The following is a 19,883-nucleotide window of genomic DNA, read 5'->3' as shown; positions in this document are numbered from 1 at the left end:
TTCACTCGAGGACGTTTCACCCCTAATCCGAGAGGCTTCTTCCGTTCTAATGATCTGCGGGGAGTTTACGAATATGACTGCCAGGGTTACGGGCGGGTCTAGGATACGGTGGCTTGTTATGTAAATGTATGAGTTGATGGGCAGAAACTGGGGTATAAGGGGGTTGTTATGCTAATGGAGGGGGCGTTCGTTGGGGACCAATGAGCAATTTTTTTGGATTTACCCGGATTGAAAGCCAAACACAGGAGTGAAACCTGTTGGTTCACATGAACTGAGGCTCATGAGGAAGTTACCAGGAGCTGGTTCTGGTGGGGAATCTTTCCTGGTTGTTTGGAGGGTGCAGATGGGCCTGGGCCATGTGTGCAAATCCGTCTTGGTATTGATCCAAGTAAGGTGTGATACGTTTGTGAAAGGCCCTCCCTTCTGTTCAGAGCTAGTTTTTCTGTTTTGACAAAGATGGCTTCTTCGATTCCTTTCTGGAACCATCTGTCTTCTCTGGCCAGAATACGGACATTTCTGTCTACGGAAGTGGTCACAGCCCAACACTTATTCTCATCTGTAGTCATGTGATGCCAAATTTATTTTATGCACTTTTGCTCGCCAGACCAAACATGCTGTACTCCATACTGGTGGAGAGATCGACAAGAAAATAATGATTTTAGACATCCTTGACTTTGAGTTGAAAACAAAGCAAAGAAAGTCTGATGAAGTTTGTGAGAAACTGTGGCTTAAATCAAAGAATCTAATTAAAATACAAGATGAAATAGAAAATTCTGATCAAAGAAGGGATAAAAAAGACTGGTAAGTGCTTAATAATGAACCTTTTTTTCTCATTTTTTTAAACACAAAGTCCCCAGGTATATAATGCATTTGCCATTGAACAACTAATTCAGTCTTATATAACATGTGCACAAGCAGCACACACACACACACACACACACACACACACACACACACACACACACACACACACTCACACCAGAAGGACGATTTTGTTGCAATTGCAAACACTATTACTTATGCTAACACTGAATGTTTATGATTCAGTCCTCTAATGGACAAATGTCTCTTCATCCTTCATGTGCATGCAGTGTTTTCCTTCTCAGTCTTGTGCTCAGCACGCTCAGCCCAAATCCACAACTTCCAGATAATAAGTATCACTGCTGTGTGACCCCTGCTCCCAGATTCAAGGTGTGTGAATAAAACATGAATTAAAAAAAAAGAAGACAGATAAACAAAAAAAAAAAAAAATTAAATTGCCCATGCCTGGATATCACTATCCCATGTGGCAGATATTCTCTCGAGGGGGATTTTAAGAGAGTGCTATGAACCCCACAATGTCAGTAATCAAACTATTAGGGAGAGGAAAAATTCTTTGTTTTTATGTGCATAATTTTATGATGTGGGTTGAGCACGACATCTATAAGTAAAGCTGAACCGTTCTCATCTTCCTTCAAAGCTTCACTTTGATGACACGTTGAAGTGTCAAGGATCACAACGTCCTCTGGAGCACCCACACGATCCCTCAGCTGCCGACACCTGGCTGTTTTGATGCTCCTGGCTTCATGTGAAATGTGTAGGTTGTGAAATGCACGCTAAAGTGCTCTTTCAGAAAAGAGATTTGTGCATTATCGGGGATAAAGACATTTAAAATGAAAAAAAAAAAAAAAAAAAAAAAAGCACGGCTCCTGAACAGGCTTTGGGGCCTTTCTTTTCAATTGTTACTTCAAGACCATTTCAGCTAGAATGGAGATGCGGGAATGTGTGGCATCCCTGAAACTCACCACATACAACACACGTAAAGACAGCGGAGCACGGCATGTTTGTTTTTTGTTTACTTTTTCCTCTTTCCGCTCGCTGTGAATGAAAAAAATAAAAATAAATAACTGTAGGATCACAGTGGGTCCCATTGATAGAGTCCATGGACTCAGTGCATCAGAGACGATGATGCAATTATTTTAATTGTCGTCCGCCGCTCTCTGTTCATGCTCTTTTTCCATTTCCTGCCCTATTATGCGTACAGAGGTTAATACAAATTCTGGATTGATAAGCTCGCGATGTGCCGATTCGCATGATTTCAAAAAACAAAAAGCGATAGCGGTGGAGTGAAATTCCCACGCGGATGCGGACGAATCCATATTTGAGGAACATTTCCTCTGCGCGAAGCTGCAACTGGGGACTTGCATGTACTTGCCATTTCAGACAGTATTACCAATCCACATGAAGCGGCGTGCAATTATGCACACTAAAAGTAATCGTTTTCCCGTAATGCACAATTGCACATTCATATAAATCACCTCGCACCGATGCCCACTAAAACCAGCTCCTTAAGTGTACTAGAAATAAGCAGCTACTTCCAGACAATTTAATACGAGTCGGTACTTTGCCGTCATACGGAAAACATCAGCTACCTACCGACACCAAGCAATAACAACGCTTTTGTTGTGCCCCCGAAACTATTAACAAATCAACCAATAAAAGGGAGAACATTTGGCAGATTACATTTTGAAAATAGATTCTAATTTCACACTAATACATCGTCGACTCTTTTGTCGCTCCCCTCTCTCTCTCTGTCTACCCGCTGTATAAAAATGTTATTTCTGGGTGCTTTTGGTGAACACAGTGTCCCATCTGTGAAGCTCACCTCACCTCGCTGTCCTTCAGCCGTACTGGCAGGACTCTTCATCTCTCCCTCCATTCACACCTCTTTCTCTCGCACCCTGGCGCCCTTCCCTCACCTCTTCACCCTCCTGCCACGTAATTGTCTTTATCCATGGCGGTCACCGTGATATTTAGTGCTTTTCTATCCCGGGAAAGGGTTCACTGTGAAGCTTTCCTTTATTCCCTTTAAACAGTTTTGCTCAAGCTTCAGTGTGTGTGTGTGTGTGTGTGTGTCCTCACAATCGCCACATCATTGTGCTGAGCACATATAAATGTCACTTTCACCTGCTTTTGAGAGATAATTCTTCCTTTTGCTGTGACTTTTTATATTACCATATAACAACAGACTGATAATATTTGTCTGGCATCTTTGCAGTTTTAATGACTCGATCTATTTAACCAATTGTTATTATTATTGTTATTATTTTTATTCAATAAAAGCTGGAAGACACCTGGTGTCTGATTTAAACCATGGAAATCTGTCCCCCTCTCTTTTCAGTGTTTTACAGAAAAATTTAAATCAATAAATGGATTTAGGGGTCTACTTCTATTGGCATCCCCCACCTGTAAATGAAAATTGAAATTATTTTTAAGTTGTCCAAAATTTGCTTTTGAGTGGCCCTGATGTACATGTATAGATGAAATAGCAGAGATCTTAGATATGGTCTCAGCGGGACTCCATATTTTGTTCGGAGAATCCCGATGAGATCGTTGCTATCTGCTTTACAAGCGCGGGGTTTTGCTTTTTATTGTTAATATTCACAAATCTTTTCAATGTCCCAAATATTCCCTTTGTCAATTCGTTGTTTTCCGGTTCTCCTTGGTGCCGCGTCCAAGGGAGCTCATGTTATTTTGAGCCGGTGAAATTGCTTTTGCGGACGAAAGCCCCAGGCAGTCCTTTTTCTACTGTACATTACACAGAGGCGTTTCAATAAATTGTTAATCTAAAGTGTTAATTGGTACAAATTAAATTATTTCTACAACCATAAACAAAAGAGTAATTGTTCATTATTGCGAATTAGCGGGTCGTGAAATGTATTCAGAAGTTGTAGTTCGGGGCACTTTGTTGATTCAGTTCGAATTACTACCCAGAACTGGCGGCTTTTTAAACCTCGGGTTAATGTGAAGGTAAGCGGTTCATTGATTTATATTTTGAAGCTGCAGAGCACAAAAGTACTTCTCTGTTTTTTTTTTTTTTTTTTGTTTTTTTTTTTGTTTTGGGGAGGAATGGACCAGAAGAGTGACTTATAGCTGTTGGTAGCAGATAAGGGGACTGGTAAACGGTTTTGACATTGCTGACAACACGCTGTTAGTGATGTGCAGAGCGGACGTCTTTCCTTTTAATGCGTCGTTTTTATGCGACTATTGTCTCAAAAGCAATTTGTCAGTGAGCGTTGTGAGGAAAACACTGACAGCTACTAATGAAATGCCAAATGACTACTATTGCTCTGACCAAGTGGAACTTATAGATCGCTTCCAGCCTTTTCTATCTTGTCTGTTTTATCAAACGGCAGATACCTCCAGATGTTTAACTTTGTAGAAAGTGATGCCGATTAATCAATAGCCTTAAGAAGGTGCAATTAAATCAATCAACGCGCGAGTTGGATGGATTCGGTGGACGTCACGTCAGTGGACCGGCCGACGCCGAGGAGTCTCATCATGCCGACATTTCAAGGAAAAGGATTCGACGGGCGAAAAAAGTCAAAGTGCTCAATAAGAGTATCGCAACGCGCGCGTTTATTTAAGCGGATTTGCTGCCTCACGTGGAGCAGAATGTTAAGTGAAAGAGGTGGAAGCGGTCTGAACAGAGAAGAGAGGCGGGGCGCAGCGGAGGGAGGGGAAGGGAGTAAACAATCGGGGTGCATAGTGAAACGTGAGGCAGGCAAAAATGAGAATGGGAGTGAGGAATTGTAAAAACGCAACATGGGAGGAGGACATACCGTAAGTGGGGCACATTTCCCCTGTGCAGTGTATGACTATTACCCAGGTTTTAGGGCTTTTTGAAAGGAATGAGCCGTGTTCCAGCTGGGGCTGTCACTACTATGCGCACTTCCATCCATCCCGACAGCCCGGGACTCCATTACACACCGATGGGCAGGGATGGAAAACCAATCGAGGGGATACGCGGACGAGGGGGGAAAGCAATGTATGGGTGCTGGAAACCACACAGACAGGCAATCTGCCATGATGAAGAGGCTCCCTTCGCCTGTTCCTCCTTCTCAGACCAACCACGTCCTCCTGTATCCCCTTCAAGCCCCACCGCGCTTCGTCGCAACGCTTCGCCAGCTGACCCGCCCAACGACTACCCACCTACTTCCCTCTCCCTCCGGGCCCCCCCCTCCACCCCCGAAAGCGCACATCCATTCACATCATCAAACGGAGAGCCGAAGCAGAGATGGATTTCATTAAGAAGAAACAGACGGGAATTGGGTTTGAATCGGGGCAATATGTGATGTTCCAGATGTTCGGGAGATTGATAGAAAGCTCTCGCGTGGATGTGTTGCTGAAGGAAGGGAACGTGAAAGATTAGCCGTAATGTACTTGACCCCCCCATCAGCCGGCGGAAATTACACCGTGTTAGACACACCGTTTAGCACAATGGGAGTTTTATAAATTAATTAGAAGTCACGGGGGACACAGATATTTCTTTAGCTTCAGCCAATCAACACGCTGGAGAAAGAAAGGGGAATCAATACAAAAACTGTTGAGCGTATAGAGGCGGGAATAGAAGAAGTGAATTTATCGATTCCCACTGAAGGCTTTGTTGTTTAGGTTTTCTGATTCCTTGTGACTGATCTTTGCTCTCGTTACCGACAATACAAGTACTTTTATGTTTTGGGTCATTGTTTCATTTATACCCCCTTTCTTTCCTTTTTTTAGCAAAGCCCAGAAATACAGTTGCTTTGTTTTTCTATGAAAAAAGGTTGGCTATAAAATGAACATTTTGCTGTTGTGAGTGGAACAATAATTGGTTTATACGGTACATAACTGATCACCATAAGCAATGTTCTGACACCGGGTTCTTCATTTTTACCCTGAATATTAAAACAAATGTTTGCTTCCTTCTGCCTGTCAACTGTAATTGGTCCCATTTTACTCTGCAGTTCACATGCAAGTTTTCCATACCTTTTTTTCATTCATTCATTAAATTCCACTTAAACTGCGCTCAGGGTCGCGATCCCTTCCCATATTAAGATAAACAACCATTCACGTGTTATATAGAGAAATACGACCATTTAGCATCTCATTCACACATAGAGAAATACAGTTTGAGAAAAAAAAAAATATGCTCATCCGCCGCTCAGTTAGGGATGGGTGCTGAGCCAGAAAAAGCATAGGCTGAAAATAATAAATCTGCACACCAACAGGGTTCCAATGCTAAGATAATTTATTTCAGCATTATTTTAGCATAACTTTTTGAGCCGCATTGGTGGCTGTCCTCGCAGAGGGGGGGATCTGAACTCTGTGCTTTTAAATTTTTTTGTATCTACACATTGGGAACACTGACCCCAAAAGGCTTAAACAAGGTCTTCGGTGTCGATTTTGTCTATTTTGCTGTTTTTGTCATGTTCTTTCTATTTCCTCCTCTGTAAATATATTATTTACCCAACTGTTAGGATTATTCATATTGCATCGAAGATCATGAATCTATTTTTTTTGTTGATTCTTCCATGCTCTGCGGTCATGATTTTCTGATCAATGATGTTCAGAATGTACATCAGGTAATCTCAAATGCCATTACATATATTAAGAGTATCTTTTTTGGTCCTATCTCTGAAAAGATGATAATATATCTTTAGTAAGGGTCACCGCTTGTAGTGTTTATTGTCATATGTACGGTGTGGAAATGTGTTTCCCTATACAGTGAAATTATTACTTTGCTGTCTGCAGTGCATTTTGATTTGTATCAATAATAAATAGTGTAAACATTGTTATAAATATGCTCACAGTTTTTCAGCATGCGAGCAACTTATAAAATGACCAAGTCAAAATGATCCACCCACAATAAAAATGCAAAATATTTTTTATATGTATAATGTATGTTGATGTACCTTGCATAGCCTCATGAGCCAATATTACACAACACAAATTATGTACATTTTTTGGTATTCCCCAAGTTCACTCTGATGACTTTCACTGAATTGAATCATAGTCCAGACAGTAGCTGCTTACAGCTACTTTTGAAAAGTTGTATGTTGTGTGAAAAGTTTGCTGTCCGAACAACTGGGATTTTAGTTCCTTCGATCCATAAACGCCGCACCGCATCACCCTTCTATGGGTATTGCGATGGTAGACATCGAAAATGTCATCGTGAAAAAAAAAGTCCTCCTCCCATGAAAGTGATCGGAAAAAACCGAGGGCTAAAAATTGGAGGTAACTTGCCAACTAGCTTGTTAGTTTTGCTGCACTTCGCGCGGTTGTTGGTGCATGCGCAGTCACCTCAGTGTCCGAAAAAATCAGATGTAATCCGACCGGCTGCCCTGTATATGAATTAGCGACGGGATGATTTTTTTTTTAATCTCACGCGATCTACCAGTATTACCTTTACGATATTTCGGTAGATCGGGATCGACCTATCGAGCACCCCTGCTCTGCAGAGATTTTGATACCAACATTTCCCTGCAGGTTCCCTATGTCAAGGTGGCTCCAGAGGACATTCTGAAGGTTCAGTTCCCCCGGTTTACCACCCTTGACCTGAGGCCGACCAACAGCGACATTAGCCTGGCAGTGGCGGGCCTTCTCACCTTCTTCAACAGCACCAGCGCTTGCCTTATCTGCGCACAGGCTGACTGTGAGTACGCCACCGACACCCCGTTCGACAAAATACACATCACGGATGCACACCGACGTCGCCGCATCTGCAAAACAAAGTGAAAACATTGTTCTTTAATGTGTCCTCCATTAAATGTGTTAACACAGCAGCACTTTAAAAACATCTCGCTCTAAAAGCATCTGCCGCGTCTTACGTCGCACAGCGGCTCGCCTGATGGCGCCGTCTCAAAATAAACACTCGCTGCAGATTCTTTTTCTTTTTTTGGCGTCTCCGTTGTCGTCGTCGTCATCATCTTGAAATCCAGGCAACGCCAATCTTTTTTTGTTTTTTTTTTCCTCGCTAGCCGCAGGAATATTCATTTTCTCACCGACGGCGCCCGCTGAATATTAAGACAAAAAAGAAGGACCGCGTGCGCATCTGCGTCTGTTTCCTCATCAAAAGCAGTCATTAGATTCGAAAAATACTCAACTGAAAAAGCTTCAAATAACAAAATAATCTCCTCAGGGGAAGTTATTTTCATAGATAGAGAAGGAAGATTATATCACGGCCTTTTCCCACCCTCTTGTAGTCCGGCGAGGAGTAATTACAGCTCCCCTGACAAAGACACCCCGACCCCGAGTGGCAGCGGCTAACCTTTTTTCCTAATCAGCACCACGCTTTGAAGAAATAGAAACAGTCGTGAGACATCAGTTGCATGCGAGACGGTGTATAGATAGTAATTTGCCACCCTGATGCAGTCACTCTAGCGACGACAGTTTTGCACTTCGCCCTTTTTCCTTCTGGTTTTTTCCTTCTATAACTTCCTTGTGGTCTCCTATCGCTCTTAAGAATGGCTTGTCAGTCACAGCACCGCGGTTCTCACAACCGGAATGCTTGATCGCGAATACAAGTGTACCTTTTCCTCTTAAATGTGTACAAAAGATGGCATTTGGTTATGCAAAAAAAAAAAAAAAAAAAAAAAAAGGGAGAAGAAAGATTACCCAGGAGTCAAAATCCTCTAAAAGATAATATCCCTAATCTCTGCAAAGGTCAGATATGTTTTTTTTTCCCCATACATTTTTCCGCAAGAGGCGCCGTAGCTTTAACTTTGTTTGTCTCACTCCGGTGCTCACACTCTGTTTCCTGGTGACATTTTATTAGAGTTCCTTCGGTGAGAATTGAACACCATATTCAAGAAATTGACAGGGGGCCGGTACACTGAACAGACACTGATTTTCAAATTATTTAGCATTTTTCTCTCTTTTTTTCGGGTAAACCTGTCTCCTGACTCCGGCTCGGTCTGCTAGGGGAGATACGAAAAGAAAATTAAAAGTAAATATAGATAACAACATCGGGATGTCAAGTTCTATCTGTATTTTTCACTCGAGCTGCGGCCAAAGTTCCTCAATGTATTTCTTTGTCCAGTTAGATTTTCTTTTCTTTCCCGACTTAATCGCACTTTATTGGTGTATTTCTTTCCTTTTTTTGCACATCCACAATCGTCTCCGGGAAAACACGCCGCTGAATCATACTAGTGATCGGCGGTACACACGATTGACAGGAATAGCACGCCGTTTAGAGCCGGGACAGCTGATTGGTTGGAGGCCGTTTACTGTCAGATTCGACTTATTCTGGCATTAGCTTTCACGCGCACAGAGCCCATCTGTAGCCTGGCAACCCCGGATCTCCGTTTCATTTAAATCTGTGGATCCCCTCCCCTACCTATTCATCTTCCAACAGCTGTTACAAGAAGTTTTTTGTTAAACGATGCGGTTAATAAGCTAATGGTCCCCATGGCTACTGCTCTTTTTACTATTATTATTCTCAAGTGCAAGATGGCTGTCATCGCAACTGGAGTTTTAAAATCTCTACGGTGTATTTACTTTTTTAAAGTCCAAATCCTTTATTTAAATCTTTGCTGTGATGTATTTGCTGATTGTATGAACCAGGAGCCTGATTTTTTTTTTTTTTCCCTTTTTTTTCCCCACAAATTTAGATGCATTTAAACCTAACATACTGTTGTGAATGGATAGATGGGGGCAGATGATCGTTCCTGTTATCATTCTGCTTTTCGACTGACAAATCAACACATCAGCATTACATTATTTACTATTACTATTTATATTACCTAACATATTGAATGATCTCAATCTGATCAGATTTGTCAGTTGTTTGGGTGCTAGTATTTCAAGTAGGGTTCCACAACACTTTCAAGCATTGGTAAGTTCACAATGAAGACAGCTTCTTTTAACCCCCTCTATTTTATAAAAAGTTAAATGACTACATCAGGGATGTCTGTTCTTTCTTTTTAATGTTGATTATCACGGTCTGTAAAGGTCCCAAAGAAGTCGACAGACACAGTTTGACTTTTCTTATATATATATTTCTTATATATTTGCTGGACTTTTGATCGTATGAACCAGGAGCCTGATTTTTTTTTTTTTTTTTTTCCCTTTTTTTTCCCCCACAAATTTAGATGCATTTAAAGCTAACATACTGTTGTGAATGGATAGATGGGGGCAGAAGATCATTCCTGTTATCATTCCGCTTTTCCTTTCGGCTTTTCCCTACTGGAGTCGCCATAGCGAATCACCCTTTTGCATTTAACCCTATTCACTGTATCCTCTTCTCCCACACCAACTAACTCCATATCATCTCTCCTTACGTCCATCAATCTTCTACTTGGTCTTCCTCTAAACCTCCTGCCTGGCAGCTCCAATTCCAGCATCCCTCTACCAATTCTACCAATCCCTCGACACCATCTCAGTCTGGCTTCTCAGACCTTCTCTTCAAAACATCTAACATGTGCTGTTCCTCTGATAGACCCATTCCTGATCCTATCCATCCTGGTCACTCCCCAAGAGAATCCCAGCATCTTCATCTCTGCGACCTGCAGCTCTGCCTCCTGTCTTCACGTCATTGTCACTGTTTCGAAACCTTACAGCATCGCTGGTCCCACCACTGTCTTGTACACCTTTCCTTTCCTTCTGGTTGATAGTCTTCTACCCCTGACACTTTTCTCTACCCGTTCCAACCTGCTTGAACCTGTATCTTTTTTCTTTACAACACTTTCTGTTGCTCTGGACTGTTGACCCCAAGTACCTGAAATCCTCCAACTTCTTGATCTCCACTCCCTGTAGCCTCACCGCTCCACCTGGGTTCCTCTCATTCACACGCATATATGCTGTCTGGCAGCGATTAACCTTCATTCCTCTCCTGTTATAACTGTTATCATGCAATCGACAAAAATGTTGATATTGGTGGCACAGCGGTTAGCGCTTCCGCTTCACAGCCCAGACGTGTGAGTGACAGAGTGAACGGTTGCTCGTCTCCGTATGAAGTATGAAGTATGAACGACAGAGTGAATAGTTGCACGTCTCTACATGCGGCCCTGGGATTGACAGGTGACCGGTCCACTGTGAACTCCGCCTCTCTGCAAACGACAGCTAGAATCGGATCCGGATCTTCTGAATGCTGGATATGCAGAACGAATGTTGATATTGGAACGGTATCGGTTGACAGGCTTCGTCCAACAGACTCACCCGACCTTGCACATTTAAGATAAAAACATGGACACAGGAATCCTTCTTTGAATAGCTTCGTACTTTAACACACAATAACAAGTTATCCTTATACATGACATTATGTCTAGTTTAATGTAAAACACAATTTAGTTAATATATATGAAATACATAATATTTGATCCAGATAGTAGACTAAGAAGCCAATGAAGGATGGGTGCTTTCCTACTGGTTAAGGCAGGGGTCAGGAACGTTTTTGATTGAGAGAGCCATAAAAGCCAAATATTTCTCAATATATTTCATTGAGAGCCATATAGTATTTTTAACGTATAATAAATTAAATATGTCTTACTTTTAATGCGACCTCTGGTGCTGAATGGATTTGTTCGAAGTGTCACTTTATATTTGACCGTATCATCAATGCAAATTTATCATTGCATATTAGACATACCGCAGATCCAAATGTAAATTCCTCTGCCTAGAATACCCGGTAATTATCGTCTTCTTTTGCCATCTTTTTCGTAACAAGGGTTGAAGCCGATAAACTAGTTGGCTATCTTATAAAATTGATTTCTTCACCTTTACAATGACACGGACGGGCTCGGAAGCCATCGGTTCCCGACCCAACCGAAATTTATGTTCCAAACGAATTTCTGTTTACTTTAAAATGACGCAGTATTATGAAGAATTATTTCAAAATCAGTTCCAAACTGATTTTTTTTTTTTAACTCAAAAAATTGTCTGGGAGCCATTTACCATCACCGGAAGAGCCATATATGGCCTGCGAGCCATAAGTTCCCGACCGCTGGGTTAAGGTTTCAGTTTTCCCCATAACGGTCCAAAAACATGCAGTAGGTTCATCGGTGACTCGACATTGCCAAGATATACAAAGGAGAGAGTGAATTGGCGACTGTTCGGGGTGCATCCGGACTCTTGGATAGGATCCAGCCTATACTGAGTGCAGCATAAGTGGTTCTCGATAATGAATGAATAAGGGAAAAAAAAGATTACAACTCCAGAATCATACAGTAAGACCGAAAAAGGCAGGATATCCAAGAAATGACATGGTAGGTTTCGTTAAACCATCTCTTGTGACCTTCACTGAGTAAAGATTTCAGAAACGGACACACGCCTGTGTGAGTGTGTGTATGTGTGTGTGTGTACATTCAAACCTCAGCAGTAGCGTCAGCTGCAACCTCGCTTTTCATGGCAACATACTGTCAGAGGCTCGTCCACGTGCGCCAACATCATTAATCACCCGGGCCAGTGACAGCCTCGCAGAGCACGGCCGATTCATGGCCAATTCATGGCTGATTTTCAGCTGTGGCTGGAGAGGCAGGAGTCGTAGAAGGAACCGCACCTCAAAAGCCACGGTGCGCGGGAGGACGGACGTTAATCGAGCGAACGTACACGATCCACCGCAGTGTGTGCAGTAGCAGCTGCAGTGCTGTTACTGGTACTTTGACTATTGTCCTTGTCATGTCGGCTGGCTCAACCCATCATGTGGTCGTGGCTGTAGTTAAACAAAAAGGGCATACAGCTCATCTACTCCCATGCAGACATTCATATATGCAGTTTCTGCTTTCAGAGAAAATGCATTTTATTAGCGGGCTGACTGGTGTATCTGTCAGAGATGAAAGAGAACATCTGAGAAGCTCTGAAATGTACCCAAAGCCTCAGCACAAGTAAAATGATTTTTAGAATTTTGCAAAGCAGTGCCAAAACCACTTGCACTTTTTTTTTTTTTTTTTGTACCACTGATAAGCAGGGGAAAGAAAAGGCTTGGCACTCTACATCTGCGCTGTTACACTGTTGCTTCAAAAGTAAACACTCCCAATGGCACCACATTTTTTATCAGGTTCCACTGTTACCTGCTCAATTATACAATGCACCAAGAGCAAGCTGCTTTTTGTGATAACTCATGTATGCTTATGTTATCTAATAAATTGTAAATCACTCTTTCTACACCTCTACTGTCTCACTGTTTGAGAACTGCCATCGGTAAACTCTAATCGGACAGAAAGGCGCTTACACAGCATTTATAATATAATATAATATAATATAATATAATATAATATAACATAATGAAAATAAAATATAATAAAAATGTGGTATATATTATATTATATCATATTATATTATTATATCGTATATCGTACCAAAAGAACACATTCAAATGAAAAAAATCAAAATGGTAGACACCACTTGACATTATTTGTATTTCCTTCAAGCAACTACAAGCAGCAATATATATATTCATAATTAATCAGAATCTCAACGGACTGGAATGTTGCTCTCCAAGCATAGCAATTTATACCAGACTGTTTTGAAAGACCTCACACCGCTCCAAACTAAAAACTTTAATTTCTCATGACGCCGTTCAGATACATATCGGGAGTCACAAACGAGTCGTCTTAAATACAAGACAGTTTAAATCAGTCTCCACTGCACTGACACCTTTCTGTGTACATTCATCCTGTGCTTGTGTTCAGCGGTCACTTTCCACCGTGGCTCACTTTACTGCGGGTCAATATATATTTTCCGGGAACAGTGGCACGCGGGTAGACTGATGCTTTCGAGCTGCTTTGGAGAGGTAACTCAAATGATTAAATCCTGTGTCGGACCACCAGGGCCTCTTGTCTGGATTGAAAAGTAAGCGATCCCCGCCGTAATTCACAGCCTGTTCGTACATGAGTTGAGAGGATGGCAGTCAGCCATACTAGCAGACAGTTTGCCTCTGGTAACACTGACCAGGTATCCTTTTGCTGTATATCTTTATTTTTAGATCTTTATTATTTAGAGTATAACCAATAAAGTATTATTTATACTTTTAATTCTTATTTTTTGAATTTTAATTTACTTTTTTTTTTTTTTTAATTTGTAATTTTTTGATTTTTGAGTTGATGATTTTCTTTTTGGGAAGTGCTTCAGAAAGATTGGTTGTCAATTGGAATATTTATAATATTAGACAGTTTATTTATCAAATTCTGTTTAGCTTTCCAGACCCATAGTGATCATTTTATTTTGTTCTTTTATTCACAGACTAGTTTGTATTTGTTAAGTATTTGCAATTATGATATCAGCAAGTTATTTTAAGATAGTTTGGCCAAGCAAGGCGTCTCTTCAGGCCAAGTCTTTATTACAAGAACTTAACACGCGGAGACATTTATTTACGCTGATTCTATCATAACTGGAACTGTTTTCGCATTTCTTTGGTTAATTTCTTCCCAATGTTTGCCAAGGCGTTGGTTTGTACCAATTAATTATATTTATATCATTATTATTATACTTCCAATATTTAGACTGACAAATCAACACATCAGCATTATATTATTTACTATTACTATTTATATTACCTAACAAATTGAATGATCGCAATCTGATCAGATCTGTCAGTTGTTTGGGTGCTAGTATTTCAAGTAGGGTTCCGCAACACTTTTAAGCATTGGTAAGTTCACAATGAAGACAGCTACCTTTTACCCCCTCTATTTTATAAAAAGTTAAATGACTACATCAAGGATGTCTGGTCTTTCTTTTTAATGTTGATTACACGGTCTGTAAAGGTCCCAAAGAAGTCGTCAGACACAGTTTGACTTTTCTTTGAAACTAAATCCACCGTTTCTCACCTTGCCACACTCATTTGTGAGCGTAAATGTAGCCGTCTCTACGGACAGGATGGATTAATACAGTGTCGATGGTTGCCGAATACATAGCAGTGGTATGATGCTCTTTTTAAACTTTCCCAGGACATAAAGCAGAAGGTGAGAATGGTCGTCAGGATAAAGCTCAGAATAACACATAGTATATTATTCACTATTCACCTTCCTGGATGGCAGCATAAGGTGGACCCATTAATCTTCTCCGCCCTGTGGACCCCTCGCTATTTTTGTTACTCTCTCAAATAAACTTGCAGTAAGCTAAAACCAATGTCAAATAGAATGGGTAATGCCGAATTTTTCGGCAGGACGTCCCAGAGAAATGTCATCAAAAAATTAGGAAAAAGAAGAAACAAAAAAAAAGAGAAACTGAAAATTCATTGAATGTTTTGTAAAAGGGCCATATATATGTGTATATCTATATATATGTCTATATATATATATATATATATATATATATATATATATATATATATATATATCTTTTATTATATACGTCTATATATCTATATATGGATATATAGATATCTATATCTATCTATATATATAGATATATATGGAGAGATATATCTATACATATCTATACAAATTTTACAATTTTTCGTTTGTCTATTCGTTCTTCACCAAGGGTATAATGGTTAAAAAATATTGTCTTTCACCATACTATTTTCATTTCCAACCTTCGACAGGTTTCTAGACGGCAGTTGATGGAAGGAGCAGATCTTTTATCTTTTACCCTCATCTTATTCCGATACAATTTTTTTTTTCTGTTATTAAGAGTCAAAGTTCTTCAAACCATCTTTAAAACCAACTTAGTTTCTTCGTATTAATGTGAATTACTTGTACAACCTGCAATTATGAGAACACATAAGGGGAACGAGATACATACTGTTTGCTGACGGCACTGTTGATTTCAATTCATAGACTCCTTGGCGTCGGTGCTTTGTTGAAAACAATCCGCGCTGATCACAGCAGCCTTGAGCTTCTGCAGCGGATAAAGTCGCTGATTATGAGCCCTCTATGCGGCGAACAGTTGGAAAACTACCTCAGTTTCGTGATCTCATTATCTGTATATCTTAACGGTCCAACTTTCCCCTTTTCGCCTGCTTTTAGCAATGTCGACTGTTTGCAATATCGAGAAAGAAGGTGAAAGATGCATCGGTGTCCCTGACAACCCAACCAAGTCGTTTAAAAACATGGTTCGTATTTCACTGACAGATGGATGTACAATGGCTAGCCTTAAAAAAAAAATGTATGTATGTATGTATCTATGCTTGTATGTACGTTTGTATTTATTCATTTATACGTCTGGTTCGTTGGTCGGTCAGTTGATCGGTTGGTTGGTCGATTGGTCCTGTCGGTTGATTGGTTGACATAGTATTGATTTGCAGCGCTTGCTTGTGTTAACGGTCCAAAACAAATGCATGGTAAATAAATCCCGCAGTTCTACCAGCGGTCTGCTCATGGGTGAGGGGCGGGAAAACCCGGGATACAGTTAGCTTCAGATCTGACACCGCTTACACGTCAGGGCTCAGAGGTCTGCAAATGAACCTTCCACTCAGATGAGTTATTGCAGTTTCCAGCGAGGTAAATGGGAATGTTATTTGCAACCGGAGTGATCAGTGAGAGCACACCAGATCAGAACGACCACGGTGTGTCAGGTGGATAACGCGCAATATTGATGGCACCGCTTACGGGTTGTTAGGGTCAACGGGAAGAGGAATATGCTGAAATATACTTGAATGTCTTGACACTTGATCCTGTCAACAACATTTTAAGCTAATTGCCATAAATGCCAGTAAGTCATAAACAGAGATCCCACTCTGCCGAAGGCTAAATGATGAGTCATCACAATGTTATTATACATTATTCACCTAAACTGCCCAAGGACATGAAATGAAAAAAAAAACTGCTGTTGGGTCTCCTGCTGATTCTTCTCTGAGATGACAGAATTCACTTTGAGATGAAAAGTACGTTCTTGCAGACACCCCGTGGTGACAGTGTGTTAAAATTCAGACTTTGCGACACGTTCACTCATTAGGGGAAACACGGTTGGGTTTCCTTTCAAAAGATTCCACCGACAGCCTTCGTCATCGTCTGTTCAAGTCGAAGTCCAAGTTCGCAGAGGTTTGAATTCAGATGGTGAAAAAACTATTGAGTTTACATAAATAATCCTGACCTGTTATTCAGCTGTATTTGGTCTAATAAGCCAGTGTTTCCCAACCACTCTGCCGCTGCACATTAGTGACCTGTGGAAAATTGCCCACTTTCTGCAGATTGGTCCAAAACGTATTTATTCAATGCAAATAATGTGTCTTCGTACATCTATCAATGCTCTTCCACTAAATGGCAACGGGTAGTGAATTAACCTGTGTGTCTACCTGCTGTGGGTCAAACAGCACAGTATTTAGCGTCGCTTTGAGTGAGACAGTGGCAGTGATACGCGATGGATAAATATTTTAAAAGTACTCAAATCAAAAAAAAAAAATTCTGACCCAGATGAAGGTCCACGTATGAGTAGAGGTCAGAAGAAAGTACAAAAGGTGAGCTCAAGAGAATACAATGAAAGTTATATAGGGTTTCCTCCGTCCATGAAAGAATATCAGCTTGTGTTCTACCAAACAGGGCCAGAGTAAATTGAGACTGCAGTTTCGTTGTATTTCATTAAAAACGTTTTTGACATATTTATTTGGTGGTGTGCCGTGTGATTTTTCTAATATAAATATCTGATGTGGCTCAAAATCGAAACACTGTAATAAGCACTGAGATGTTAACTCATCTAGCTAAGATACCAACAGTTTTCGGTGTTAATGTATATTGTTTTACAGAAATTAATAGAGGAATGTACAAATTCATAAACCTCTTTATCAACAGTGATAAATAAGTCACCGTCTCCCTGAGTTACCAGAAGGTCGGTTGCAAAACAGTTATCGTTAGGGGCCTCCAAGAGCCTGTTTTGGATGTGAAAAAAAATATGATAAAATGATTGAATAATTCTATGAATCAACTGGGTTATCATGAGTAAGCATTTCAAAATCGGTGCAGTGTTTGTCAGCCTTGCATCAGTCATACAACAGATCACCGGTTACAGCGCGAGGAGGACTCGCAGATTTTATGGAGATGTAACAATTCGTAAGGGCGAACAACATTGCCAGAATCACAGATGTATCATTTAACGGCGATCTGCCGATGAGCACGACATTTAGTATTTGTCCAAATCTCCTTGTCGTGGCAACCGGACTTGAATTTCTTCACCTGAAGATGTTTCACGCGTCATCCGAGAGGCTTCTTCAGTTCTAATGACCTGCGGAGAGTTCCGAATATAACTGCCGGGGAGTCTCGTCCTGAAGTGGTGTTGAGCCATTTGTTTGTGCAGAGGTTTGCTTGTTCTCTCTAATATGGACGTCATCACAATCCTCAGTGCACGTGACGGCACACATCGTATTCTCTATCTTATGCCTGGGTGTTTTGTCCTTGGGGTGCACCAGTTTTTGTCTCAGGGTGTTGTGGGGTTTAAAATGTACATGTACAAGGTGTTTGGTCGCACACCCTTCGGAGTTTCTCCGAAACACCGGCAACATACGGTATGACGATGTTCTTTCGTTTGTTGTCGTCTTCGTCCTGTTCTGCATTTAATTCCTGAATCGAGACTCGTGCAATGGATTTTATCAATATGACATCTTCTGTCAAGATTCATTGTGAAAATGAAACTGCAGACATATTGTCACCACCAATCAACGGCTCCCGTTGTTTTTATCGTAGCTGGACACTTCCAGTTGTTTGACAGATCGGTCATGAAGCTACGTAACAGCGGGGAACCTGCTGAAGACCTGAGTTTGCTAAAGAAGAAAATTGCTGACCTCAAGAATCTTCCAGAAATGTCTTTATGTATTAATTTTTATTTTTTTTTTTTTATTCGTTTTCAATGGAAGATGACAGAAGGCAGTCAGAGTCTATAACGGGAATGGAATCAGTGACAGTATCAACAGGATACGGTGGTCCTGTTGCTGCTGTTTGCTGTATCAGACACGGAGCCCCACGCGGTGTTGAAAGCTCGCCGCCGCGATCAAGACGGACAAACAAGATTATCTAAATTCTATTGAACTCACTCGATGCAAAAGTTGTTCTTCAATAACTGGAGAGAACCGCGGGTAGTCGAGCCTGCACCCTCTGCCCTTGCCTCTACATGTAGCTCGCTCACAAAATGTCACAAAATTGAACTCGAAATTGTATCTGACGCCATGCAAGACGCTGCGGAGCCTCGGAGCTCGAGGCAGACGAGGATGGCGGTTTAGCTGAAGCTATTTCAAGCTCATCAAAGTTGCTCCGCGTCAGAGCTACAAAGGAAGTCGACCTGACAGGTTGGAGACACAGCCAGGCTGCGAGCGGCAGCTGGAAGGGGTGTCTTGTGAGTGCACAAACACAGATATCCGCATATTGGTCGGCAAAATATCTCCGCGGCGGCAAGCCAAATGACAAACGCAGACCACAAGATCATTACAGACAATATTAGTAAGAGCCTCAGAACCCGCTCGCAATCCTTCTCACCCTTGACCGCCTACGGGCTTCATGTTGTTTGCGATCAAGCGTCGCTTGTAAACATATTTGCTCCACGCCTTCCGCCGTCTCTGTGTTCACGTCAGCCAGTCTCCAAGTTGAAAGTAGTTGAGCAATGAGAGCTTCATTCATACCCTGTTTTTTTTTTCTCGCGGTAAATGCGCAGGGGGTTAGAGCGATCGTTCTTGGAACCGAACATGCGTGGTTTGATTCCCCCCCTCCTCTTAGCAAAACATTGAACCCCTAACTTCTCCCGTGGCACTGCTAGCCAACTGCTCGTGGTCCACCCTATTGAAAAAGGTCCCAAAAAAGGTCAGAACAGCCGGGTCGCTGCCCATCTTTCGCCGTGAGCTAAAAACATACCTCTTCACCAAGCACTACCCTACTAATCGCACTTAGCCCCCAACCCCCTCGAGAAAAAAAAATAAAATAACGATGAAATGAATGTATGTATGTATATGCTTCCGAGATGGCTATTTGGTTGAGTGGTCACTTCTGACTTCTGAATTTAGATCTTCGATGACTGAAATGCACTTTTTGTAAGTCGCTTTGGGTTAAAAGCGTCTGCCAAATGACTGTAATGTAATGTAATGTAATGTAATGGTGGGTTAAATGCAGAGAGCGAATTTCCCATAAGGGATTAATAAAGTATCATAATAAAATAAATAAATGAAAGAAAAGCTGTTAAAAATATAAAATATATATGAGGATATATGAATGAGTGAGCAGTTGTAT

General features: G+C 41.2%; 1 protein-coding gene across 4 annotated transcripts in view; it reads left to right on the top strand.

Moving 5' to 3' along the window:
* The window catches only part of grik4 (glutamate receptor, ionotropic, kainate 4), a 379,558-nt gene that overhangs the window by 265,767 nt on the left and 93,908 nt on the right, over positions 1-19,883 (top strand). For all 4 annotated transcript variants that reach the window (XM_086164020.1, XM_086164019.1, XM_086164016.1 and 1 more), the window contains one exon: positions 7,288-7,453. In XM_086164020.1, coding sequence (XP_086020146.1) covers positions 7,288-7,453 — 166 coding nt within the window. The remainder of the gene's footprint in view (positions 1-7,287; positions 7,454-19,883) is intronic.

This window comes from Fistularia commersonii, chromosome 18 (assembly GCF_037954325.1).
Source record: "Fistularia commersonii isolate RoL2024-O1a breed Wild chromosome 18, RoL_Fcom_v1.0, whole genome shotgun sequence".
NCBI lineage: Eukaryota > Metazoa > Chordata > Actinopteri > Syngnathiformes > Fistulariidae > Fistularia > Fistularia commersonii.
This window is presented reverse-complemented; position numbering and strand designations above follow the sequence as displayed.